This window comes from Sus scrofa, chromosome 17, assembly GCF_054392235.1.
Source record: "Sus scrofa isolate SSC_HxYL_T2T_F1_AM1 chromosome 17, Sscrofa_HxYL_maternal_Yorkshire_Landrace_v2.0, whole genome shotgun sequence".
Taxonomy (NCBI): domain Eukaryota; kingdom Metazoa; phylum Chordata; class Mammalia; order Artiodactyla; family Suidae; genus Sus; species Sus scrofa.
In genome coordinates this window covers 69,682,459-69,709,266 of record NC_139399.1, presented here as the reverse complement: position 1 = coordinate 69,709,266, position 26,808 = coordinate 69,682,459, and the positions used below count along the sequence as shown (strand labels likewise).

General features: G+C 65.3%; 1 protein-coding gene and 1 long non-coding RNA gene across 3 annotated transcripts; one reads left to right on the top strand and one right to left on the bottom strand.

The window, feature by feature from the left end:
• Positions 1 to 2,015: 2,015 nt before the first annotated feature.
• On the bottom strand, positions 2,016 to 24,642 carry SLCO4A1 (solute carrier organic anion transporter family member 4A1). Of its 2 annotated transcripts, XM_021078226.2 has the most exons (14): positions 24,554 to 24,642; positions 15,498 to 16,374; positions 14,523 to 14,613; positions 12,548 to 12,669; positions 12,025 to 12,136; positions 8,737 to 8,891; positions 7,446 to 7,641; positions 6,390 to 6,555; positions 6,124 to 6,296; positions 5,797 to 5,861; positions 5,279 to 5,427; positions 3,061 to 3,521; positions 2,702 to 2,893; positions 2,016 to 2,549 (listed from the first exon to the last, which is right to left on the bottom strand). In XM_021078226.2, exons 1-12 carry the CDS (start codon positions 24,626 to 24,628, stop codon positions 3,357 to 3,359), a joined length of 2,346 nt encoding a protein of 781 aa, XP_020933885.2. In that variant the 5' UTR covers positions 24,629 to 24,642; the 3' UTR covers positions 2,016 to 2,549; positions 2,702 to 2,893; positions 3,061 to 3,356. The 2 variants fall into 2 exon arrangements, with proteins under 2 accessions (XP_020933885.2, XP_084860369.1); XM_085004243.1 differs by lacking the exons at positions 2,016 to 2,549; positions 2,702 to 2,893; positions 3,061 to 3,521; positions 6,124 to 6,296 and having other exon boundaries at positions 5,288 to 5,427.
• Positions 19,471 to 25,768, top strand: LOC146395424 (uncharacterized). The gene is made up of 3 exons (XR_014832688.1): positions 19,471 to 22,645; positions 22,990 to 24,747; positions 24,962 to 25,768. It is a non-coding gene; the product is annotated as an uncharacterized LOC146395424 (long non-coding RNA).
• The last annotated feature ends 1,040 nt before the right edge of the window (positions 25,769 to 26,808 follow it).

The following is a 26,808-nucleotide window of genomic DNA, read 5'->3' as shown; positions in this document are numbered from 1 at the left end:
AGGGTCAAGCTGTGCCTGCTGCAGGACCTTGGGGTTCATGCTGGAAACAAATGCCGCCCTGACCGGAGCCACTGGACCTTGTCCCCCGGGGGACCCCACCCCCCTGACCCCGGCTGAACTCGCCCACACCAGCCTCCCTGCTGTCAGGTCCATCAGAGTGACGTGTGTGTGCGTGCGCGCGCTCGTGCATGCGCACATGTGTATGGGGGTGCAGGGCACCCTCCCTGAGGACCCCCCACTTTCACCCACCAGGATGCAGGGAGGAGGCCTGAGCTCTGAGCTATCCGGGCAGGAGGGCTGCGTGGGGCTGGGAGCGCAGTACCCGCCCGGAAGAGGAAAGCAGGTGACCTGGGGTGGAAGGGTCTTCCCACGGGCAGTGGAGGACGCTGTGGCGGCCACGGTCAGACAGTGCTGGAGGTCGGTGTCTGACTCCAGTGCCCAGAGATCAATTTTATGTTCCGCCTGGAAATGGCCAGGAGAAGCCAAGGACTTTTGTTTCTTCCTTAAATGATGGTTGATAAAACGGGCTCCATCTGGGGAATGCTATTGGGCTTGAAAAGGACCGGAACGCTGACACCTGAACAGCGCGCGTGAGCCTGGAAACGTGATGCTCGGAGAAGGACCCAGACACAAAGCCACATGGCGAGAGCTCCCCCTCTGCGGGGAGCACTCAGAACGGGCAGGTAGAGACAGGAAGAGGCTAGCGGTCGCGGCAGGGGCGGGGTGATGGCTAACGGGTTCTTTTGGCCAAGAAAACGTCCCAGGGCTCCGTGACGACGGGCGCACAGCTCCGCGCATGCGCCGAACCTGCTGAGCTGGACCTAAATGGGTGAATCCCATGCATGTGATTCTTATATCAGTAAAGCTGTTTCTTCAATGTGATGTTTAAGCACCCCCCACCCCCAGCTCAGCGGTGTGCACACCACAGATACACCCCTTCCAAGGGCAAAGACAGGAGGGAGCGAATCCAGGAGCACCAGCCTCTGCCAGGCGCTGGGGTCCCGCCGCAGGAAGGGGTCTGTCCCAGGCCGGGCTGTCAGAGCGCTCAGGGCCTGGCGCGGTGTCCGTAAGGCCCGGAGCCCGTTTCTTGCCTAAACTACCAGCCCGGCCGTGTTCCTGACACACGCAGGCAACTGGGTCAGGTTCAAAGGGTGGGCGTCCAGCCCTCGTCTCAGAAATGTCTCCCAGGGGAGTGGAAGGAAGAGATTCCCCCCCGCCCCGTTTCATTTTGCTCGGCATCCATAGGAGAGGGGCCTCAGCTGGGAGAAGGACTGGGGTCCACCTGGTTGGGTGGGCTGAAAGTCTGGAGTCCAGGGTGCCTGCGCCCAGAACGGGTCTGTGCTGCCCCCTGGTGTCCACAGCCATAACTGCAGCTCCTCTGGGCCGGGGTGGTGGGGGGGCACCTGGAGGGCACCGGGAGGGGCTGGCTCAGAGCTCACCGTGCCTGGGGACACCCACCCAGATCCAAACCTTCACTGACCCCCAGAGGCGAGGCAGAGGTGCCTGATGTGCCCAACACACCTGTGCGAGGGCACCAGCCTGGCCCTGGGAGGGCAGGGGTCAGGAGCTGGTCACACCCCGCCGATGACTGGATCACTTCTGTTTGCTGCCACCATGGCTTCTTCCAGGAAGCATTGCCAAACACCGTGACACCCAGCTGCCAGGGTCATGGTCCGGCTGGTCACTGCTTGTCACCACCCTGTGCCGGGTCTCACACACGTGTGTACCCCTGCCGACTGTCCTGCCACCCGGACTGAATCCCAGGGTTCCATGACAGCGGCGGGAGTCGGGGGCCTGGCTGAGGACCTGGGCCCACCCGGCTGCTGGGCCCTGAAGGGAGGTGACTCTTGGGTCACAGGGTGGGGGGGCTCCCACCAGGCAGGACCCCAGCCAAGCCAGTGCTCACCCCGGGCAGCCCACAGCTACACTGGGCGCAAAATCACAAAGTCACTCAGAGGATACGCAAGCTGGCAAATCGGCAAGTTCATAGAAATAAAACACGCTTGGCAAGAACGTCTGTTTTAAATATTAAAATACATTTACATACACAGTTAAACCGAGGACTCAACAGTAAACATTCCAGGCAAGTCCCAGGACCCTCCGGGCAGAAACCACCGTGCCCACCCCACTGTCAGGTACAAAACAACTTCTATAAATAAGTGATTATACAAAATACGGGTCCACAAATACACCCTCATGCAAGTGGCTCCCACCCACTGCGAGGTCGTGCGGCTCCGGGACGGAACCGACGGCAGCACTTGAAGAAGGGACCCCGTGCCTGGGCCCGGGACGGCCTCGCATGAGCCTGGCCTCCTCTCCATCAGGACGGACAGGAAGTCAGGGCCAGGCCACCTGCAGATGCAAGGACCAGCCGGAGGCACCGCCGGCCGCCCGCTTGCCCACAGGCCGGGTCCTGTGTACCCTCAGTGGAGCGGCCCCAACAGTGTGAGCGACCTGGGGGCCCCCTGAGCATGAGCCGCGGGCATGAGGACCACGACGGTGAAGCCCCTCTGGAGGGTACACGCCCGGTGGCCACCAGCTCCGGAAATCTATCGTTCAAAGACACAAGAGAGATTGGAATCGTGGCCCACGGGCCACAGTGGTTCCGCGCTTCTTGTAACTGACGGAGTCGCGTAGGACTTGCACATGTGCTTCAGAAGCACAGCTGGGAGTTCCCATCGTGGCTCAGTGGTTAACAAACCTGACTAGTATCCATGAGGTTGCAGGTTCGATCCCTGGCCTGGCTCAGCAGGTTAAAGATCCGGCGTTGCCGTGAGCTGTGGTGTAGGTCGCAAGCTCCGATCTGGCGTTGCTGTGGCTGTGGTGTAGGCCGGCGGCTGAAACTCTGATTTGACCCCTAGCCTGGGAGCTTCCATATGCCTTGGGCGTGGCCCTAAAAAGACCAAAGACCAAAAAAAAAAAAAAAAAAAATATATATATATATATATATATATATATATATATATATATATATATATCGGCACAGCCGTTACTGGGTCCAGGGGGTCTTGAGGCCCCGGGGCTGTCCTGCCAAGTCCGTGGGAAGGAGCAGCGATGTACCTGCTGGGAGGTGGCTGCGGGTCTCGCCCCTTCTGAGAGCTGGTCACCCCTCCCCCGGATGCGATCCAGGGTGGGGGGCGTCCATTCCCGTGGGTCTCGGATTCCTTCTCCTTGGTGCCTCTGAGGCTTCGACACGTGGCCCCTGGCTTGGTGCCCCCAGATCCAATGGCAGATTTTTGCAGGGTCTTCAGTGCCAGGGTCAGTGGGTCAGGGATCACCCCTTCCGGCGAGAAATTAGGCAGAGTTCCGGGGAAGCGCTGCCCGGCGGGCCCTGTCCCTGGCGGGCAGGTGAGCGGTCAGACATTGCTCTGGAGCTGGAGGGCCGAGGGGGCTCCCTGAAGGTCTGGGGGATTGTCGGAGGCCGAGGACTGGCTGGGCAGAGAGGCTTCCAGGCCATCCGAAGCCTGCGACAGGGGCTTGTAGAAGAGGCAGGCAGCGGCGAAGAAGACGAAGCCCAGGACCTGGGGGGGAAAGCAGCTGCTGGACCTTGATGGAGCCGCCGCCGCCGGGGCCCCGGTGCCTCACGCGGTTCCGAGGAGCCCCGCGCCCTGCCCAGGACCCACCCGTCCTGCAGAGCTGGCGCCCAGCGGACCCCAGTATTATTACGGGGAACGAAAGGTACAATCGGACTGGGTGGAGTGGGGGGCTGGTCAGGGGCTGCCCAGCATCCGTCCAGGGTACATGACCACATCACGACCCCCGGGGAGGACCTGTGAGGGGGGCCTTCACTTGGAAACAGCGTCCTTGGCTATGTGATGAGGTGAGGGGTGAGAGGTCAGTCTGGCTTGGGGGAACTCAGGATCCCGAAAGGGGGGCAGCCACGGGCGACGCAGGCAGAGAAGGGGCGGGTCCCTACAAGTCCAGGAGCCCCAAGGATGGCCGGAGAGGCACAGGACACAGTCCCCTCAGATCCCGAGGGTTAAGGGACACCGCCAACACCTCGACGGGGGACGTCTGGCCTCCCGAATGAGAAAGAATGAATTCCTGTTGTTTGAGCGCCTGGTGTGGGGGCCTCACTCCAGCCGCCCCAGGAACCTGAGCCGGAGCTGGTCAGCATTGGCGGTTACATCGCTACAGCCACTGCACTGACCCCCCCCCAGTCACGACAGGGTCACAGGCGGTCTGAAGACCACAGGGTGGGCTCGCACGCCAGCCTCTGCACACCGAGTGTGTGTGTGTTTAACGCATAAACGCTGGGTCTTAACGGGACACCCACTGTGTTTCCTGAGCACCCCCGGCTGTTGTGCCTGAAGCCAGAGTAGGAGAGGCTGCTTCTGCTTGGTGGCCCTGTGACCGCAGGGGATGTTGCTTAGAGGGTCCACGCATCTGCCCCCCACGGACATGAGCGCTGACTGTGGGCCACGCTAAGCGCTGTGCCGAGGCCGGGGGTCATCCTGGCTGACAGCCACCCCGGGGCCAGCCTGCTGCTTTGGCCGGGGGACCGGACAACCCAGGGGCAGAGTGAGGGCCAGCTCCCCGCACAGGGCGCGTCACTTTAAACCGACCTGTCGCTCTTGTTCAGAGCCACACAAATCGCCTTCTCACGCGTGGCTCTGTCTGAGCTAGTCTGTGAGGAGACAAACCCGAGCATCACTGGGAGTCGCCTGTCTTGGCGGCTCTTCCCGAAAAGGCTCAAAGGCCAAGTCCACCCTCTACCCGAGGACGGAAACCACGACGTCCTCAAGGCCGGTCCCAGGACTCCATGTGATCTGGGAAGGTCCGTGCCTTTTCCTCCCATGGGGGGACATTCAGAGTAAAAGTGTGCTGCCTCTCCCCCTGTGACACAGGCCAGGGGAGCAGCAGGACGCCTCTCTTAAAGGCTGGAAAGCGGAGGGTTGGGCCAAGAGCAGGGCATAACTCGAGGCCCACGGAGGAAGGAAGGAGAGGGCCCAGCAGCTGCCCTCGGGGAGGGCGGTTTGGTTTCTCCAAAGCCTTAGCGGACCAGGGCCCCGGGCACACCAGCCAGCCCAGCAGTGAGGACCCCGGGAGGCAGGGGAGGGGGAGCGGCTCCTGGGGTCCAGAGAGGGAGCCCCGTGACCGAGCCTGCCGTCCCCCAGCTCCTTCCACCGGCATTGCTGTCATGGTCCCAACCACGACAGCTTCAGATGAGGAGCCTGCTTCTGGAAACTGGGCTACAGGGGGGACCTGGGGTCCCGGCAGGGGTCTGAGCTGTCGGAGACCCCAGGGCCGTGCCCGACCTCCGTGGGAGCAGACTCACCTTGTACAGCAGCCCCGTGATGAGCATGTACCGGCTCATGGCCGAGTTCTGGTACACGAAGCAGGAGCCCTGCTGGCCGCACTGGTCCTGCCAGAGCAGGCACGACTTGTCAATCACCCAGCCGAAGGCGATGGGCCCCGGGATGCCGCCTGCGGGGAGAAGCGCCTCAGCACACGGACACGGCCGGGCCGCCAGGGCAGTGGGCAGTGCCAGAAATCCAGACCGCGCGGCCTCCCAGGAAGGTGGCATCGGCCATTGGGGTTCTCAGGGGATGCAAAGGGGACTTGCCACCATGCAGGGAAAACTCCCCAGGACTCTAGCGGAGCCTCTGTGTTAACGCGGAAGGGGTTCCCTCTGGGCAAATAAAGGACCACGGGTCCCCCTAGCGGACTGTTAGGGAATGGCGCCCTTCCCTGCTGGGGGGACGCACACCAGCTTGGTGAGGAGGCGCTGGGCATATGCCCTTGTGCAGTGAACACACCGCACAACTGTACATGGCCCCTTCCTCAGCACAGTACCTAGCGTTCGAACCACGATCCACTGGATGCCCAGTGCAAAGGATCTCTGCCGGTCACAGACGCACCTGCCACGGAAAACCGATGCATCAACACCCGGGGAGGCGCGGCTGCTCGCCAAGTCTCACCCCCATGCCGGTGGCCGAGTCCTGGCTGAGCCCCGGGCCGCATCACCGCCTCCCCAGGTGGCAAGCACCTCACAGAGGCAGTTAGCGCTTTCCTGCCACAGCTTTCTGGGGCCTGGCATGTACCCCACAGGGAGCTGCTGAGCGCTGCCTTAGCTGCAAAGGGAAGGTTCTGGACCAGAGCAAACCCAGGCCCCAGGCTTACCGTAAAGTCGCCGTTAGTGCAGGAATGCTGCTGAGGAATGTAAAGATAATTACAACGAATATGAAAACCAGAAGGAGGGGCTTTCTTTGACAAGTTGAAGTGCATTTCCCTGCAGTAGCATGGCCAAACCCAGAGGACAAATTCTGAGGGACACAGCTACAGTCCCGGTACACCTGGGAGCACACAACAACAGCACCGATTACAGGAGGAAGGGGCGGGGCCTCCCAGGGTCCGGTGCGGCCGATGTGGGCGGTGGCCAAACTCACCATCTGGCCGCCCGGGCCGGGCGTGGCCGCCTCCGTGCATCCCGCGTGGCAGGGCGAGTGGTACATGAGGCCGTCGGAGCCGCACACGGGGGTGTAGTGTCCTGCCCAGCAGCCGCAGTGGGCGTTGCAGGCGGCCGTCAGCTCCAGGTGGCCTTCAGGCAGGAGGCTGCGGGCAGGAGATGAGCGGTGGTGGGGTGGAGGCCAGGGCCAGGCGGGCGCCCCGGGGACACGGGGACAGCCTTGGGTCTGGTCCCCCTGGGCCCACGGCTGCAGGTTAACAAACTTGCTGGGTTTGCTCCACCCAAGGAATGGGGCCTCCCGCATGGCCCTCTGCTCCTGGAATCGCTGGACGTGCTGAGCACAGAGCAGATCCAGAGTCTTCCCATCACGCGCCTCCCGGCCCGGCTTGTCAGGGCAGAGGCGGCGCGGTCGCGGGGGCTCGAAACGCGACACCGCATGCGGGCAGGTACGAACGAAACCCTCTTCTGGCACCGGCCCTGGCGCCACAGCGGAGGCCACTACACGAGGTCCAGATCATTTACCCGCACACACAGCCGCAACCACAGACACACTCCCTGCTCGCCTCCTCGGCTCGGCGCTCTCTTGGAGCTGCCGGGACCCCAGCTCCCTGCGTCCACAGCACAGGGCCCTCGGCTCTCCACCAAGCCTTCTGCACTCTGGCTGTTTCTGACTCTCGCCGTCCCCCGGACGGCACCCTTGCACGCTGCTCTGACACTCTTATCCCCACGAGGAATTCTTGGGAGGCAGCCACCAGGCCCAGGGCAGGTAGCCGGTCTGTTTCAGATACCCCCAGGCTGTGACCCCACGCGCTGTGCCCCTCGTGGTCCCGGCGCAGTGATGTACGGGAGCCGGTGCTGGGCCACCTTCCACGACAGCGCGTACAGAGGACACAGGCAGCCGCCGTCCCGTTTTATACACGGGGACCGGGGCTTGGTGTGCGCGTGCCCAGCGTCCTGCTGTTATGACGTCTCCAAGGACGCCACCCTCCCCCAGGGACCGCTGGTGACCCCAACAGGCGTGCCACCTGGCTCTTACCTCCCATTGTAGCTGACGGTCACGCCCGCCATGGGCACGTTGGGGCAGTGCGTGAGGAAGGCCAGGGTGGTCAGCCCGCTGGCCAGGGTGCAGAGCAGGCAGAACTTGATGGTTCCCGAGCCACGCAGCTTGAGCTTGTTCACAAAGAAGCCGCCCAGGAACGTGCCCCCGCCGCCCGCCGGCACCACCAGGTACCCTGCGCAGAGGGAGGGGCTCAGTGATGTCCTCAGAGCCGCGGCGGCGGGGCCACCCACGCGCGGGGTCTCGTCTCCACTTCACAGGTGGCAGCGCTGGGCTCTGCACCCAACGTGGGGACCCTGACCAGGCCTCCCAGGGGCCACTGGGGGAGCCTTGGCCCTGGGGCCTGGGGTGGACACCGGGTCAGCCACTCAGAGGCCCAGGGATGGGCGCACGGTGGGCAGGACAAGGAAGAGGAAAGGTCACTGCCCTGCTCGGGAGGCCCCAGGACGTCGTCCTCCCTGGCCCAGCACAGCCTCTGCAGAGTCCAGCCCTGAGGGGTATTCGGAGAAGCTGGTGGCTGTCACGCGTAGCAAGAGGGACTCGTGGGTGTGTGGGTTCCAGGCCACCCCGGGGGAGGGTGCAGATGGGGTGGGGTCTCCAAGGAGTCGGGGAGACCTCAAAGCCCCTGGGCTCAGTGAGCCCCTCTCCCCAGATGGAGACAGCTCGGTGGGGGGGGACCCAGAGGCCACGGCCGGTCGGAGAGGGGCTGCTGGGGGAAGAGGAGGCAGCTGTTGTGGATGGGTCTGGGTGGGACGGTCAGTCGAGAGCCAGCAAGGAGGGGTGAGTGGGGACATGGGTCGCAGGGTGGCCCCTACTCTGCGACTGTCCTCCCGTGCAGGACACAGAGCCCAGGGGGCCGGGATTGACCCCATGTCCAGTGACCACCTCCAAGCACCTCCTGGCTGGGGACGGCCAGGCCTGAGGGAGCCCGGTGGGAGCCGCCAACCAAACCCTTTCCGCCAGGAGCCAGAGATGACAAAGGCCCAGGCTCTGGGTGGTGGCTCCGGGGCCTGCGGGGCGTGGTCAGCACGCTCCGGTCAGCGCTTCCCAACCGCCCTCGGGAAGGACCGTGCTGCCTCCCGTGGGGGCCGGCCTTGGCGAGCGTGAGCAGAGCTGCTGTGTGAGAGCCAGAGGCCTCTGCTGGGGTCCCCGCCTGGGGGATCCCACGCCCAGCGCTGCCTGGGCTCCCCGGAGAGGCTCCCTCAGCCCCTCGGTCTGGAGAACCAACCAAAAGGCGGGGGAGCCCTCCCAGGCTCGGGGGTGTTCTCACCGAACAAGGTGGCGGCTTCTGAGGCGCTCAGGCTGAACTGGGACTCGAGGAACTTGGGGCCGAACGTGGACATGCCGGCAATGAGCGTGGCCTCGGTGGCCCCGGCCAGACAGAGCAGGATGAACGTGGGATTCTTCAGGAGCAGCCAGATGGACCTGGAGGCGGAGGGGAAGGGCGCAGGGAGAAGAGACAGAGGGGCCGAGTGGGCCAGAGCCAGGACGCGAGGAGGCCGGAGCTTCTGAGGCCACGGCCCTTCCCACCTGAGCACAGAGCCTGGTCTCAGGGGAGTGGAGTGGGGTGCAGGGAGCCAGGCACCCGCCCTTACTCTTGTGAGGCTGGGCTGCGGCGGGCGGAACGCGGGCGCCAGGACTCGGAGCCTATGGGCTGCTGCGAGAGCTGCTGTCCAGAGTTCCGGCTCTGGCCCGGGGAGAGCCCCGAGTGACCGTGACACTGTTGAGTCACCGGGGGCAGCTGCGAGGACCAGCAGAGGGGCCTGAGTTGGGAGCGGAGGCTGGGGAGGCGGCTGTCACCAAGTCCAGCACGGGGACCCCTTCTCAGTCACTAGCTGGTGAGGGGGGTGACGGGAAGCCCTGCAGACTTGGACCAAGAGGCCCCTCCAAGGAGCCCCTGGGTGGCCTTGGCTGGCTCCCCGGCTTCCCTGGGTGTGACTTGGGGGGCTGTGGCCAGTGGGGTCCCGGCAGTGCCCCTCGAACCTGCCTGCCAGCTCCCCAGGGAACCCGGCCTGGCCCTTTCTGCATGGCGCTGGGAGGAAGGGCCTTGGGCTCAGTGTCGGGTGGGGACACTCTGTGCCCCAGAGGCCATGGCTGACGCTGCACAATGGGTTTCAGGAGCGTCGGGCGTGGGCTGTGACCCCATCACCCGTGTCATCCCTGTGGCTCTGCGGGGAGGCGACCCCCACCCAGTGTCACAGCGGAGTTGCGGGCATGGCGCCAGGCGTTCACATCAGCCCGTCCGTGGGACGAGCACAAAGGTTCCAGAGGCCCACACTCGGGGTGAACCGGGTCCTGCATCCCTTGGGGTTGGGGGCCTGTGCCGTGCTGACACCTGCGTGTACTGTTTAAAAGGGCCAGATGCCAGGGGCTGTTAAAATGCCATGTGCAGCACAGAACAAAACAACAGCAGCAAAACAAACTCCCTTCTGGGCCGTGAAGGGGCAGAGCTGAGACCAGGACGTGGGGGCGGGCTGCAGAGAGGCCCAGGAAGGAGCTTGGCTCTGCCCTTCCCCACCCAGCCCCTCTCAGCCCTGGCCGGCAGGTCCCGGACCCCTGGGCACAGTGTTCTCCAGAGCCCGGGGTCCTGGCCAGACGGGCTCCCGCTTGGGCGTGAGACAAGGCACAGCCTGATCACCAGCGACTGGCCGTGGTCTGATCCGATCACAGCAGCTCTGACAAGGGCCACTTTGTCCTGTTCTCTGCGTCTTCAGCAAAAGGCGTCATGAGCCCCCCGCCCCCGTCCCCCTCCCCACAAACCCCATGATCATCCTCCAGTAGGAGAGAGCCCCCCCGACCGGGTCCAGCCGTCTGCGCTGACGCCTGCCCGCAGGTGTCAGAGCAGCTGGCACACCTTGACATCCAAAGGCCCGTCCTTTGGCGGACGCAGCCCGGCGGCACAGTGGATTCTGCACAAGTGGGTGCATGGGGAGGGGGCCACGATTAGCCTTTGTGTCCCAGCAGGGGGGAGCCAGGGCTAATGAAGTCACCCCCACACCACGGCGTCTCAGGGTGACCTCGGAGCCTCGTCCCCATCCTGACTCAAAGGGGACACCTGAATCCTTCAAAACTGACTTTCAACCTCAAGGACTGAAAAGGCTTCTTTCTGGTCCACAGCCCGAGTCGGGCATCCGTGAAGAAGTCTCAGAGGCAACACGGTCCCTTATGGGCGCTGGCGGTCGGGGCTTTCAGGCCCTGGGGGGGGCGGGGTGGAAGGGGGTGGAGGGAGCCCCGGGTGTGGCCAGTCCCTGCCTGGACCTGCCCAGGATGCTCGGCGAGGCCCGCAGGAGGTGACTGTCCCCCAAGTACATGAACTTTCCCATCTCTTAATCTCAGCCGACAGGCTGCTCAGCTGAAATCCCATATTGAATTTGCTCGGGGAGCTAGTCCCGCCCTTGACAGAGGGCCCGTGTCCTAGGGTTTATTTATCAGCAGTCGGTTTGGGGAACCAAGCCTGAGCATAAACCGCCTTATCTCGGCCTTTGTCCAGGTCCACGGGGGACCAGGCTACTGCCGTCCTCGGTGCTGCTCAGAGGGAACGGGGGGCCCTGCCCTGCCTGGGGCAGCTCCACTGCAGGTGTCAGGAGGTGGGCCAACTGCCCTCGCATGGAAGCCCCCGCACCCTGGCCGCGTGGCTCAGAGGCAGCTCCCGAGTGGGCAGCTGTTCAGGGCTGTCTAACCTGGTAGCCAGCAGCCAGGGGCCTCCCTGACGCCACGCCGCCCTCCCCATGTTGAAGAGAGACAGCGGGGGCTCCTACCTGCCACTCACAGCCCCCGCCCCGCATGGCTGGTTCCAGGCTCAGGAAACTCCAGGGTCAGGTAGGTGGGCGTTTGCTGAGGCCGAGGATTTGGGGGTCGGGGGGGTAACCATCCAAGCTCCTCCACCTGCCTGGGAGAGCCCCCCCCCCCAAATGCCCAAAGAGGGGCACTGACCAGCCACGGCCCCCAGGCCCCATACTGTCCCCCTGAGACCCCAGAGGCCCAGCCTCTGTTTGTCCCAACCTGCGCAAAGCAAGACCAGGTCTCACACGAGGGGAGGAGGGGTGGAGCCCCGTCGGCACTTGCTGGTGCCGCCTAATGGGGGGCAACTCATGGGGAGTGGCCTGGGGGTCAGTCTTCCCCTGGGAACCCTGGACACACCTGGCTGCGCTCAGGCACAGGGATTCGCTCCGTGACCACGAGGCGCCAGGTGCAGCCGCCAGAGCCTGCCATGTGGGGGCGCAAAGAGGCCCCGGTGTGCTGGTTGCTGGTGCGGTGGGCCAGGGGGTGGGGGGCAGGTGCCGCCGGGCTGAGGCCCGGCTTCCCGTCAGAACTACATTTAATGGCCCTGAGAGGAGGCTCTGTCCCCTGCTCCTTAATCTTATTGCCCAAGTTTGGGGGCCAAGACCTGAAGCTTTGGGGTCAGAAGGAAGGTTAGGGGCTGTGTGCGCCCCCGATGTGGCCTAGGAGGGGGGTCACAGGGTTCTCCCAGCTCAGGATCAAGAACCCAGCGTACGTAGGGCCCTAAAGGGTCTTTGGGACACAGACACAGACGCGAGCCCCCCACCCGGGTCCTTACAGAGGCAGGTCTCTGATGGTTTTCCCGAAGTCAGGGTTGCTGGCTGCCTTGTGGCCGCTGTCCTTTAACTGGTGAGTTTCAGATGCTCTCATGACCACGTAGCGCTGGGAGCCTGGGAGGGCCAGGATGTTGGCGGGGGACAGAGGCCAAAGGCCCCAAGGGGCCCCCCGCCGGGTGTGGGACCAGCTGCAGGACAGGGTGCCTGGCCAGACATCCCTACTGAGGCACCGTGGTGACGCGCTGGCAGGGATCGGGGGTGGGAGAAGCCCCCGGGCTCAGCCTGAGACCAGAGGGAAATGAAGGGATGGAAAGGCCCCGCCTCCATTGAAACCAGCCTCTCCTGTGGGTCTCTGAGCTGGGAGAGGCCACAGGGGCCGAGGGAGCCCTTGGGTCGGGCCGCCCCGCAAGAAGGCAGCCCCGCCCAGGAGGTGAGGGTCCCAGCCACCCGCCCGCCGCTCCAGGACCTGGAGGAGGAGCAGGGGACAGTGTCCTGTCTCCCACAGGCCCGGGACGCGAAGCTTACCTGGCAGCTGCCGTGGGTACCCGAGAATGGGGACTGCGATGAGGAAAGCCGCGGCTCCGGCGCCCAGGAAGCCGACCCACCAGGCGCCAACCCAATGCGGGCTCTCCGTGGTCAGCTCTGTCCTGCAGGAAGAGGCACTTGTGGTCAGAGGCGCTTCGCGCCTGGAGCGTACGAACCCTCTGCCCCCCAGTCGGAGAGAGGCCGAGACCGAAGGCTCTGCCTGAGGCCCTGCCCTTATGCCTCACCGCCACCCGGTCTGGGGCTGGCAGTGGACGGAGGGCACCCGGACCAACGTGGGGTGGGGAGGATGGCAGCTTGGCCACCGGCTGCCAACCCTGAGCTGTCCGCCCAGCCCTTGCTCTGGGGCCCAAGAGGCTGCCTCCCCTGGAGGCCACGGCGGGGGGCCAGGCGGGGCAGGCACACCTGAAAGAATAGGAGGCACCTGCCCCAAACCTGGCAGAGGTGGCACCTGGCCTCCTGAAGCTCAGGGGGCAGAGCGGGGGCTTGCCCGCCACCCCAACCTGCACACAAGTGCATTTTCCACAGCAAAGGTAAGTCGGGAAAAGCATGGGTGGGCAGCCGCGGTGGATGGGAGCCTGGGCAGGGCGGAGGCAGCCGAAGGCCTGGGGGGATGTACGGGGAGCAGTGAGGGCCACTGCCCAGCCCAGCGCGGCCCCAGGCGGGGTGGGCCCGACGGGCCCCTCTGCCTGACCCCTTCATGCCCAGCGGCCCAGGTCCCAGAGCAGGGAGGGACCTACCCCTCTGCACAGAACATGCCCCTGGACACTGATTTTCGTCAACCTGAGGCCACCCCGACGCGCGGGCAGCCATCTGCCGAGAGAGTCCGGAGCTCTAGCCACGTCCCCGCGTGTCCCCGCAGTCGGTCAGGAGAACCGCCCCGACGGAGACGCTGAGACACCCCTCCCCACGGAAGACGGAGGGGTCCGCCCCCAGAGCCTGGCCCTGAGGGAAGGACCCCCCCTGCCCCGTCCCTGCCCCTGTCTCTCTCCTGCTCAGATGTATGAAAACTAGAATCACGAAAGGTGAGCGGAAACGGAAGAGCCACACGTGACAGGATGAGCACCGTGCGCTCGCCGCTCCTCCAGGTCCTGACACGGTGCCTGAGCCCCCTGAGCGTCCTGGGGGATGGGAGGGTCTTTGGTTCAGGGAGGCCCCTCCTGGCGGACCCCCGCAGGTTCCGACGGGGCCCGGTTACCAGAAAGACCAGTCGTGTGATTAGGAGCCTGGAACTTCCAGTCCCACCCCGACCCCTGGGGGGTTGTGGTCAGCGATGGCCGATGATTAATCAATCCTGCCTAAGCAATGAGGCCCCCCAGAAACCTAAGGGTTCAGAGAGCTTCCAGGGCGACCGCATGGAGGTGTGGCAGGGAAGGCGCCCAGAGCGGGCCCAGAACTCCAGGCCTCGCCCCATCGGGCTGTCCCTGGGTGTGGTCTGTGTGAGGAACTGGCCCTGGGCGGGTCGTGCTTTCCCGAGTTCTGTGAGCTGTTCCAGCAGATCGCCGGGAGGCGGGCCACGGGCCCTCCGATTTGCAACCAAGTTGGGCAGGACCTGCCCCTGGGGGGACGGCCCCTCACCTCTGGGGTCTGAGCTGACTCCAGAAAGTCAGCGTCAGAATTCGGCTGCATCTGGGACACCCGGCTGGGTCCCCAGGGGGCTTTGGAGCCCTGCTTGGTGTGGGCCTCCCCTGGCCACATGCCCTCCTGCCCCCTGCAAAGAGGCTCATGTTGGTGGCAGGAGAATCCACAGTTTGTTGTGGTCTTAGCCCCAGGAGGCCATCCGTCCACGCTGCCCCCCTCAGGCCGTGCTCCCCACGTGCCCACAAGTCCCAGGTCCAGCAGAGCAAGGCCGGGACCGGGACCTGCCCCTGCTCCCCCGCAGTCCCCCTGCGCCTACAGTGGGCGTTTTCTCTGCTTGACGTGACACGAACCCGGGGATGGAGCCCAGGGCACTCACCTTGTGCCTATTTCGGTGTAAATATTCAGCAGGGCACCTCCGACCAGGTAGCCGGCTGCGGGGCCGAGGATGGCCGCGGTGTAGAAGGTGGCTGGAAGGGAAGCAGAGCCGTCGGGGACGCGTCACGTCCTGCTCCGCCGCCCCGGGCCCACGGGTGGCTGACATTCCGCAGCCCCCCACCCCCGGGGAGAAGCCCCCTGCATCTCTGCACCTACACCCCAGCTGGAGCACGAACCCCTTTCTATCAGGGTTTTGTCGGGTCTGATATCGGCTGGTGCCAGCCTTTCCAAGGGGCCGCTCAGACACCCCCCAGAGCCGCTGCAGGCGTGTTTGGGCTCTTCCCCGCCCCAAGGACCAACGATCCCGAGAACTTAACTTACGGGGTACGGGTGGCACCCATGCGGTGCTGCAGGCTCACCTGGGGCCACGCCCTCCCAACACCCCCACCCCCAAGCCCGTCCCCAGAACAGCAACCAAGGGATGTGGACGGGCTGCTCCAAGGTGGACGGAAGGCAGGGGCAGCTGACAAAGCCTGGCTGGGCTGGAGCACCGGCCCCGGCCCTCGGCTGACCCGAGTGCCTTCCCTGGCAGGACCTCGCAGGAGGGGCTTGGGGAGGCGGCCGGCACAGGCTGAAAACTCAGAAATCCCACCCGAGATGTAGGAGAGGGTCTCCGGGGCAGTCCAGCCCCACGGGCAGCATGGCAGCAGCACCCAGCGCCGGTCACCAGCCAACCCTACGCCTAACGTCCCCTGTGCTCTGGGCCCCGCGAGGTGTGCTCAGGGGTCAGGCTGCGGCCGGCCAGCACCACCTCCCTCACCGGAGGCGTCCAGGTGACACGCAGGCCAGGGCTCGCCTGCCACCTCACCTGGGAGCACCTGGGGCCACCCGGGACCCTGTGAGCCAACAGGGAGATGCCCGTGGGGGGCTCGGACGGGGCCAGGCTCCGAGGGGGCGCCCAGCCCGCGTCACTCACCGAGGTAGACTGGCGAAGAGCTGGACTTGACGTTCTCGTCCAGGTAGGTGACACCCAGCGTGTAGAGCGGCGTGGCCCCCACGCCGTGCAGGAACTGGCCCAGCATGAAGACCAGCCGGTAGCTGGACAGGCTGGACGCGCGGCCCCCGCACGGCGCGCTCTGGTTGGCGCGGCAGGTGCCCACGACCTGGTCCCCCTGCACCTCGTAGGGGCCGGTCGTGAAGTGGGGCAGCGCGAACACCAGCGAGCCGGCGCCCATGACCAGCACGCCCCAGCCCAGCCAGCGGGGCTTGTGGCCGTGGCCGCCGAAGTAGCTGACGAAGGTGAGGCAGAGGCAGGCGGCCACGTCGTAGGAGCTGGCGGTGAGGCCGCTCTGGTAGCTGTGCAGGTCGAAGCGCCGCTCGATGGACGTGATGACCGAGTTGATGAAGCCGTTCACCGTCATGCCCTGCAGGAAGGAGGCCGCGCACAGGAACAGCAGGAAGCCGCAGGGCGTGTTGAAGACCTGCAGGCACGCGGGCGCGAAGGCCCGCCAGCCGCACGCCTCACCCGGCCCCGCCGCCACGTAGCGCACCTCCCGGGCCGCGGCCCGCGGCCCGTGCTTCTCGGGCTGGCACAGCGGCTGGCTGCTGGAGTCCAGCGGGCCGTGGGCGGCCACGCGCAGGGCACTGGGGCTCAGGGGCGAGCAGAGCGACGCCCGCCTGCCGGGGGGCGTGTGGTCACAGCTGCCGTTGGCGGCCAAGGGGGGCCCGGGGAAGACTGGCTGCGGCATCGAGACGAAGGGCTTGTCCCCCACTGAGTGCTGGGGCATCTTGGAGGAGGCGCGGCAGCGACGGCAGTGCAAGAGGACAGGCGGTGCTCCGGCGGTGGGGTCGATCTGCGGGAAGGGTTTCTGTGAGTCTCCCCCGTCCCTGGGGGCCTATGGCTCTGCCTGCGGGGTTCTCAGCCTGGCGGAGGGGGCCTTCCTGACCAGCCCCCTCCCCGAATCCAGACTCACACACGCAGGGCAGCCCCCGTCTGGTTGCAGGGCAGAGCTGGCCTGGGTGAGGCCGTAGAGCAGGGGTGATGCTGAGACACTGCGGGACGCCCAGGAGGCCGCACGCTCCCCGGATCATCCGACACCCACTTCCGCCACGGCCTCGGCTTGGCCGGCGTGAGCTGTGCGTTCTCTGGTCCTGACCACCCAGCCCAGCCTCAGTTCTTCCTTAAACCCACGCCTTGCCCGCCCGGTGCTCCTCAGCAGGCAAGGAACTGCGTCTCAGTCCAGAGTGTGGCAGGTGTGGGGCATGAGGACGGGGACGCACGGCTGGCCCACCCTGTGCCCCCAGGATCGCGGCCGTGCTGGGCGGGCATGGGCGGGAGGGGGAGCCGGCGCTGGGCCTCACTCGCAGTGAGCTGAGTCTCTTGATGCAGAAATGGCTGCAGTCTGCAGCCCTGTGGGCAGGTTGAAGGGAAGTTGTGCCAACACGCCTCCTTCTGCAACCTGCCCCAGCCTGTTCCCAGTGCCCGCTCTGGGCCCTTGCTGCCCACTCCTGCCCCACCGACCAGAGGAAGCTGGGCCGGGCTGAGAAATCGCTGCATCTCCAGGCTCCCGAGGGCTGCCCTGCCCCCCCAACACCCCCAAACCTGAGAAAGGGTGGCACCTACTGCCGGGTAAACGGGTCCTCTGGTTGCCCCGAGGCTGCCTGGGAGCCCAAGTGGCGACAACCAGTCTGCATATTAAGAGGAAAAATGCTGATTTTCCCACCCGGAATAAAGAGCCGGCACACGCCGGGTTGCCGGGAAGGAAAACACCGGATCTTGGTTGTCCTCACAGCCCCTGGGCCCACGCGGGGTCCGCTACTGACCCCAGCACTCCTCCCGGGGTGCCTCTGGCCATGGGGTGAACCGTCTCCCCAAGGAAGACGCATTGGAGGCCCCAGCTCCTCCGGATGTGAGCGACTCAGAGGCAGGGCCTCTGAAGCGGTTGGAGTGGGCCTGGGCCACTCGGGCCAGTGTCCCTCTCAGAGGGGGACCTGGACATAGACACGCCCTCAGGAGGACACACGGTGGCCACTCAGGGCCCAGAGGTGGCCGCAGACCGGATGCCTCTGGCCACAGGCCTTGATCTGCACCCACTGTGCAGCCACCACACGGGGGACACTGGGTGGCAGACGCCGGGAGGTGCTGCTGCAGGGGCGCTGGTGCTGCCCCACAGCCGTCTCAGGTTGAGTCTCGCGGACTGAGTCCTTCAGGCACTGCTGTGCTGGGCCCCGGACGGGATAGCCGCGGTTCCCACCCGAGGGTGAGCTTATTCAGGAACTGTCCTTGCACGTGTCACCCGAGATTGAGATGGGGTCACCTGGCTTGGGGCAGGCCGCAAATCCAGGGTCTGTCCTTAGGAGAGAGGCCAGGTGGCCACAGAGACTGGCTGATGTGGCCTTGAGCCAAGGGCTCCGGGGCCACCAGGAGCAGGGGATACAGGAAGGATCTGCCCACCCCCGACCTCGGGCTCCGGCCTCCAGAATTGGGGAGAAAGCTGTGCTGCCTTAAGCCCCCGGCTTGTGGCCCTTTGTTCCAGCAGCTCCAGGACCCTCCGCAGCCCCTGCGGAGGCCTGGCCTTCGGGAGGCTGCAGGCCTGGAGGGAGGGGCAGTCTGAGCTTAGTGGACCCTCAGAGCAGGACGTGAGCCCAGCTGGTTCTCCCCCTCCCTGGCCCGCGGGGCGTCGAGGGAACCTCGGGGGTGGCCTGGGGGAGCTGTACCTGGCATGGGCCTTGCTGGCAGAGAGCAAAGAGGGCTCTTCAGCCACCGTGGCCGCAAACGCCTGGGTGGGGGCTCAGACGGAGGATTTCGGCTTGTTGGCTGCTTGTTTGTAAACCAAAGACTGGCTGTCTCTTGTGTCAACCACACCCAGGCCCCGGAGGCAGATTGGTGTTTGGAGGGGGTCTGGCTGCACCTCCACCCTGCTCCCCTGACACCGCCGCTTCGAGCCTCAGAGGCCAGGGCGCCCCAGCTTTCTGCCGGACCTCGGCCTGCTCCTCGGCCCCCCGGGCACAGCCATCTCACTGAGGCGGCCCGCGGGCTGGTGGCCGCCACCGTTCCAGGGGCAGGCTGGAAGGGCGCGCCTTCTGAGCTAATCTCAGCCTCAGCTGGGCTCCTCTCTGGCTGCCCCCCGGCGATGCCGCAGGAGGCCCCCCGGCGATACCTGCGCTCCACGCTCACGCCAACATGACGAACGTGCAGGCTGCGGGCACGACGCTGCTGCACCCCTGGCCACAGCCCACGTAACAGGCGGCGGAAGCGGGACCAGAGGGGTCAGTGATTTTCCCAAGGCCGCGCAGCCGGCCAGGGCCAGTTAGGACGAGGCCACGTGGTCTGGCCAGAGCCCACTGTGCAAGTCACAGTCGTCCTGGCCAGCATGGTACTCAGAGAACCGTGACCGACTGTGTGGCATTTATACACGGGCCGACTGTTTACTTTGGAAACTGGCACTGCCAGGCTCTCAGAGGCCAGATCTTGAGGCCGAGCGTGGAGAGAAAAAATTCCACCTCAGCCGTCCCCCTGGGGCCCGGGGCCACGCCCGGAGCTGTATTTATAGAGCGGCCGCCTCCGTGTACCCTGGCGTGCCAGGCTCTGCGCAGAGAGCTGGAAGGAAGGCGCCTACAGAAGGAGCAAAATGTCCGTGCGGTGAGAACAGCGCCAGGAATTCCGGGGGCAGAGCAAAGCCAGACAGTGGCACCTGCCTGCAGACCGGCCCCGAGGCCCTGTGCCCCGATTCTGTCCAGTGCGCACACTCGATGCGGGCGATCGGGCCTCATGGCACAGCTTGGAGGGCGAGAAGCATGGGCCCTGGGACAGGACGGCTCTGCCTCCCACCAGCCCGCAGGGCAGACGGGCTCGGGAGACACAGGAAACGGAGACTTCGCCCAGAGGCCGCCACGTCTTTGTGCTGTGGGGCCACACCCCCCAGTGCTTTGTCTCTGCACATGGACACAGGCACACACGCCAAGACACCTGCGTGTGCACCGACCTGGGATGGAGCCAAAGGGAAGGTGTCCAGGCAGGTGCTCAGAGAGGTCTGTCTGGTGGCCCGTGGGGACGGGGGGTCAGTACTGGGCTGGGGCGTGTCACTGGTGGGCCGGTCTTCCCAGGAGAGAAGCCCGCACCTGCTCACCCTGCCTCCGGGGAACCTGAGCTCGCTTAAACGCCCCCAGCCCCCCACCCCGCACAGGAGAAACACAGGGGACCCGGCGGGAGGATGGAGCCCACGGCAGGGCTTAGGGGACCACGGAGGTGAAGTTTGTGCAGCTGGGAACCACCACTGTCCTTCCTCTTTGAAGAGAAAGCCCTTAGCAAGACCCCACCTCCGGGTGGTGGGCCGTCCAAACAGCTCCACGTCAGCGGGAAAGTTTATCTGAGCCAAGCGCTCAGGTCTCTGACACAAACACACAAAGCTCAGCCCGCAATCGCACGCGTCACACGCTCGGCACCTCCCAGACGGAACAGCCTATTTTAGGTATTGGCCAGGGACCAGCGGCGCTCCCCACCTGCGCAGGATGGGAGTCTGCAGGTGTCCTCACCTGAAAGCCCCGACGGCACGGAGCTCCCGGCGTCTCCCCGCACCCCCGCCGTCCCCGGCCCGTCCCCCACCCCACGGGAGATGAGAGCCTGCGGATTAGGCAGGATGATTAGCGGGGGATAAAGTGCACCCGAGGGCCTCTGGCAGCAGCCGCGCACCTGGGGCTTCGGCGGGCGGGTGCGGGTGCCCGTGCGTGTGTGCATGTGTGTGTGCACGCGCACTTGCGTGTGTGCACGTGGGCATGGCTGTCTTCGCCCAGGTTTCCTCCGACTCCTGAGCCGGCCTGGCCCATCGGCTGAGATGTCTGTGCAGAAGACATCCAGGCCCTGCTCCCTTCCCACCGCCCCCTGCTCACAGCCTCACAAGCCCCCACCGCACTGTGGGAAGTCGGTGGCCCCGCTGTGGGCGGCTGGGCACGGCCCCGCCCGGGGGACCTACGGTCCCAGTCTCAGGAAAGCATGAAACGGCTTTGCTGTTCACACGCTGCCCGCTGCCCAAGCCTCCCTGCAGGGCTGCGCGGGCGCGGTGCGTTTACGCCGCCGAAGCCGAAGACTGTCTGCAAAGCGTAGCGGGACACAGGGTCACTGAGAGTAATGGTTAAGCCTCCGGTGGTGGCCCTGGAGCCCCTGGGCCTGGCCCCCCAGAGAGTCTGGCTGCAGCTGGAGCACACGTCCCCGGGAGGCCTGAGACTGGGGGTCGGCGGGCGGGGCCCTTCTGCAGTCAGGAGGGCTCCCAGGCTCCATCGCAAGCCCTCAGGGAACTGGCAGCCAGGGGAGAAACTCAGGTTTCATTTCTCCTTCCTCATGCTCCAGCCAGCAGATGCCCTGACCTGTCTGGTCCGAGGCCACCAGCCACAGCCACGCCGCTGTGACACGCCCCACACCCACAGGGCAGCCCCACTGAACTCCTGCACCACAGCCCCCTGGGCCATCCTCCTCCCTCCTTGCGTCCCCAGCCCTGGCACCTGCCGCCCCTCCTGCCCCATGACCCTTGGGACTCTCCAGGCCGCTGCACCCCCCCACCCCCAACCCAAACTGCTCTCTCTTCCTCTGAGGAGGTGAGCAGAGGGGCTTTTCACTTCTTGAAGATGAGGCTCCAAGCTATTTATAGAGCAGGCCCAGGTGGCAGGGCCTGGGGAGACCATCACTGTGCCTGGTACACCCCGCTTTGCATGCCAGGTGAGCACACACAGGTAGGTGGGCAGGAAGCTGGCTGCTTTGCATGGAGGCTGACAATGAAGGCTTGTCTGGGGAGCCCCAGGAAGACCCCACCCTCAGGGCGTGTCCTGGGTCTTAGCGTGGACATTCCTAGTCCCACCCTGTCCCCGTGGCCGAGCGGGGTGTGGGAGGGCGGGGTGAGCAGACTCGCGGAGACCTTCGTGGGTTTGGGGGTACAGGGGAGCAGGTTCTGGCCACATGATGGGTCTGCTGGGCCCATGGGCCCGAATACCAGACTTGCAGCATCTGCCGAGAGGTGGACCCAGGGCAAAACGTGGGGGGCCCAGGGCAAGCCCGGGAGGGAGGCGCCCCCTCAGCTGATCCCAAGCCCTCTGTGCTTTGGATGGAGTGCGATGCCTCAGGCATCCCCAAGGCCGGATGAAAAAGCCACTGAGGAAAGGCAGCCCCGTGGGAGAGAGGACCGAATAGAAGCCCCAGCGCCGGAGCCGCGACTCTCTGGACACTGATAAGGGGACCCAGCCTGGCCTCGGTCAGCAGGCCCTGCCCAGTGCTTGGACTTCAGCCCAGAAGCCCCACCAGCCCCGCCAGCCGCCGCATGAGTGAGCAGCTTCTGAAGAAGCCATGTGGTTTGTGAAGACATCCTCCCGCCCCCGGAAATACAGTCCAAGAGGCTAATTCTGTACCTGCTGGTGGGAAGGGGCTGTCCCGTGGCCGCCAAGGGGAAGAGAGGCGCCTGAGGGAAGCGTGACGGCCAAGCCAGGGCAGCGGCCGGGGGAGCCCCCGAGGCGGTCCACAGGGAGCCACATCCCGGGCCCAGCGTGCCGGCAGCTGGGCTGGTCCCCCTCCTCCAGTAGGGCCAGCTCCACGGACTCACTCGAGAGCCCTGGTCACCTGAGGCCTGAGTCGGTGTCTCCCTCTCGCTCTTGGGGCAGAATCCCGGCCGGCCCGTCGGGTGACCCGCCATGCTGATGGGCCCGATGTTGGCGCCCATGCCTCCCGGACGATGCCGAGGCTGCTCGGCCGCTGAATGTCCAGGAACAAAAGTGCCTGAGGCCTGAGGATAATTTTTATGTCCCTCCAGAAGCAGACGGGGGCTCTTCCTCTGAGGACGGGGGCTCGGGGGGGACACTTTCGTGGCCTCTGTCCACACCCTAGCGGGACAACATGACTTCAAGACTGACAGCTCGGTGGGTGAACGTGGATTTCAGGGTGAGCGGAGGATACCTGTGCTGTTCGGAAGACAGACGTGGCCTGGCGCCTGAACTGCAACCGTGGTTTGTCAACCAAGCGTCCCTCAGCGGCCGGGGAAGGCCAGGCTCTCTGAGCTGTCACTGTAGTCGGGCTCTTGAACAGGACAGGACGCCGAGCCCTAGACCTCTATGCGCACGGCCCTCGGCCAGCCTGACCTCCAGGTGCCCGGCCACCTCCCCATGGTGGTGGGGAGGGACTTGGTTGGGACTGTCTCCCCCGCCTCCACAGGGGCCATGCCCAGGGAACCATGGATTAGGTCACAGCCACGGGAGGGAAGCAGAGCACGGGGGGCAGGCACAGGGGACTGGGCCTGACCAAGAGGCCGCTCCCTCCCCTCGCTCCCGCAGCACGTGGGAAAGCCGGGCCCTGCAGGCCCACAGGCACCTCCGGCCACCCTCGGGCGCAGACTACCCCGGCCACATGCTCAAGTCCCCTTAGGTGCAGTCCATCTTTGGGGACCCTGCTCGGTGCCAGGCCTGCTCACCTGGGTTTCCTTCTTCCCCAGGGACAGAGCTATGAAGTGTCTGGAATCACAAACTGGAGGTCAAGCCGCGGCACCGCGTTCTGCCTGTGTGACCTTGGGCAAGGCACTTCACTGGTCAGTGCCTCCACTTCCTCATCCGTAGAATGGGGTGAGGGTAGCTCCCTCGCAGAGGGTGGTGAGGATACAAGGCGGTGATGCTCAAGGCACGAAGCCCAGGGCCTGCCCTTCTAAGGGCTCCGTGAACAGCCTCTCGTCATCATCATCACTGCAGTGTTACTTCATCCTCGGACCTGCGGAAACCAGATGCTCTCTCTCCTCTGAAGTCCCTTTGTCCCAGGCTGCACAGAGAAACTTTCGCAGCACTGCTGTGCTCACGGTTCACTGAGCCCCACTGGCTCCCGAGAGCCAGTTTCTGATTAGACAGAGGAAACCCAAGTTCCCAAAAGCACCATGAGGAGTGGCCACTAGGAAGCTGGTTCCCTCACTGTGGAAAATTACTACCATTCCTAGAGGCTCCAGGCAGAAACCAGCACCATCACCAAGTCTGACCTTGGCAGAGGGAGCCTCCAGCCCCCCACGGGGTGGGGCCGGGCCTGTCTCCCCCGGCGGCACTGACCCCACTGCCTGGCAGTCTTTCCCCACCGGGTTCAGCATTACCCAGGCTTGCTTGTGGGGTGGGAATCACAGCATCGGCCTCTAGTGTCCCCAGTCTCGGGACAGGTGTCTCCACCAGAAGCCAAGGGTAAACCGGGACCATGTTTCCACCCTCCTTTGCCCTCCGCCTGCACCCCGGCAGCGTGCCTGGTGACCCAGCCACGGCTCTGTGCCAGGCACCGGGACTTAACTGTGGCAGGGCGGGGAAAAGGGTGCCGCTTGAGTAGCCAAGGATGGGACCACTCAGTCCCTCCCGCCCAGCGGCAGCCTGGCCCTTGAAGGCCGCTCTGCCGCTCTCCCTTCCCGGTGGCATCTGGAGCGCGGTTGGCGCGAACAAAGCCTGGCCGCCCGCGAGAAACTTCTCTTCATGACCGTTTCCTCCTTGACTCAGCAGCAGCCGCATCCGCCGCAGGCAGGTCGGGGGCCCGCCGGAACCCTGCGGCTCCGGGAGGCGTAGCTCTCTCTGGCCTGACCCGCGTGGCCTGCGCCTGCGTGCGCGCCCGGCCACCTGCCCCGGCCACCCGCCCTGGCCGCTCGCATCACCCTCGCCTGAGCCCCAGCCCCCACTCATCCCTGTCCCCTCCGCCCGCCGCCTCCTCGGAGGCTCCCTGACTGGGGAGCTGGCAGCCAGAGGGGGTGCATTTTGCGGCTGATTCACCCAAGGCGGGAGGGCGGAGGGGCGCGGGTCCGAGCGCGGTCCCCCTTTCCCTTCATCCCCCGCCGCAGAGAAGCTCAGGGCGCCCTGCCGGTGCCCAGCGTCCCGCCCCGCCCGGCATCCCCGCCGCGTCAGCGCTGGCGCCACCTCGATCCCCTGGCCCCCAGCCAACGTCTGCGGGCACCTGCTGCACTCCTGACGTCAGCAGGTGAAGGCTCGGCGCGCCCACGAGTGTGCCCCTGACCGTCCGCGGCCCGCGCTGCCCAGAGCACTCACCGTCCCGAGGGCCCGGCAGCCGCGTTGCGCACCACGCTCTGACTGCCGCTCCGCGCCCACTCCCGCTTCATTCATCCCCTCCTGGGCCCGCCCCGCCGCTGGGAGGGGGGCCTCGCGGCCTCCCCTACTCCGGCCAATGGCTGCACAGGGCGAGCTGGGCCCCGCCCCCCGCGCCCCGGGGCCCACCCACTAAGGTGACAGCTGCGGGAGCGCGCGGCGGGGGCGGGGGCGGGAGCAGGCGGGGCTGGAGGGGCGAGGGGCGGGGCCTGGGGCTGGAGCCGGGAGTTGGGCGGAGGGCAGAGCGGAGGGCAGGGCGCCCGGCGGGCGCGGGGGTCGCGGGGCGGGTGGGGGGACCCTGGAGGGGCGGAGGGGCGGCGGCCGCGGCGGCATCCTGTCTGCGTCCCCCAGGTCCCCACCAAAGGCGAGCCTCGTGCGCCCTCGGAGCCGGCGCTGGCCGCGCGCCTTCCTCTGACGGACCCCTCCCACCCCCAGGAGACCCCGATCTCTGAGCTGCTGGCCGGGAAACCAGAGCGGTGAAGTCCGCGCCCAGGCGGTGCGGCGACTCAGTTTCGAACTGACTCGGAATTGAACCTGGGCGTGTGGGACGGAGACCCGGGGAGAGGGCGTGGGAGGGAGGGAGTTGGCCACCCTACCCCTTCGGAAAGGCCGCAGGTGGCCTGGTGGGGGCCGCGGCGGAGGCCCAGGGGTGCCCCGGACTGGGCGGTAGAGGGGCGGACACTGCAGGGCTGGCCCCAGGTCCAGGCTGGGCCTCGCGCCCGTGGGCGTTGGGGGGGGCCGGGTTTGGGGACGTGCCCTGGGTGCGCAGCGAGGCGTCACCCCGGCCCGGGGAATCCACTGTTTTCCACCCGTGGCCTTTTCAGTAAAACGATCCTCTTTTGACGTCAGCGCTGATGTCAGGTGGAGGGCAGGAGACACCACCCTGGGCAGGAGGTCCTGTTTGAATCTTCCCAATATTCCTGCTGTGTAACCAGGAATACGTTGCTTAATCTGAGCCGCAGTTTCCCCATCTGTGAAGCAGGAGTGGTGGAGGAGCTTCCTTACGGGGCTGCTGCCCACAGACGGGGGAGAGCTCGGCCTGTGGGAGGCTCAGAGGAGCCAAGCAGTGACATCGTAACAGCTCATCACAGGTCACTCCACAGTTTTCCCCTTTTTATTTTCCTTAACATGAATTTATTTTAAAAGAAGCCTACAAAAGTCAAGTGTGTGTGCGTTTGAATCACGAGATAAGTGGGTAAGGGAGCGATGACCAGAGCCTGGTGGTGGGGGGGAACGGGGACAGGGGACCACCAAGGAGGTGCAGGAGGCGGGTCCCTTCCTGGGCCGCTGGGGGCGGGGGAGCCCTGGCAGGAGGTGCCGGGCTTATGGGACGACGTCCCATTCACAGTCATTTCTGAAATGCTCTTCTTCTGGGCTTCTGCCTGCTCTGGTCCTGGGAGTCCCTGGCGGTGTTCTCAGGGCCCCTCCACGCCTCCACGCCTTCGCTCCCCGGAGCTGGAGCAAGGTCTGTAGCCCCCTGAATGCTGGCCTCCACCCCAGCCCTGCCCTCGAAGAGAAAAAACCCAACCATTTTTCCCTGACAGGGTGAGGACATGCTGGGGCACCACTGTTCCACCTGCAAGAGGGGCGCCCTCCACAGAGACCCCTCCCCACGAGGAAGGGGGTTTGAGCTGCCCTGCAGACCTGGGCTCAGTGTGGAACCTGCTGGGATTTGCAGGAGAGCCCACTGAGGACCCCCTCTGGTAGGTGGTGAGCTCCCCGTCCCGGGAGGGGTGAGCAGATCAGCCAATCAGCCTCTGGCAAAAGCATTTTCAATGTCAGAGGCAGGATCAGACTCGAGGTTTACAAACTTGATTGTGGGTTTTATTCCTTGGAACCATTATTTACACAACTTTGGGGAACAATTTGTAGCTTTTACTGAAAGGGCAAGTTTATTTTAAAGAAGGCAGATCTGTGTCATTACCAGAGAGAGGATAACATAAAAAAAAAACAAAAAACAAAAAACAGTTAAAAAGAGAAAGAGGTATTCGATTCTAGCAAACACTGCCGTCTGCTGAGGACCCTGAGTCGCAGATTTGCGCTTTCCTTGTGGCAAAGGGACACTGGCTAGTGTCAGAAAGTGCTGGCAGTGGGCTGTCACTTAGGGGGTCTTTTTCTCGGATGGGACCAGCACCGGGGAACAAATGGGGGAGGAGCCAGGCTCACCCCGGGGGCGCCGCCTCCACCATCCTCATGCT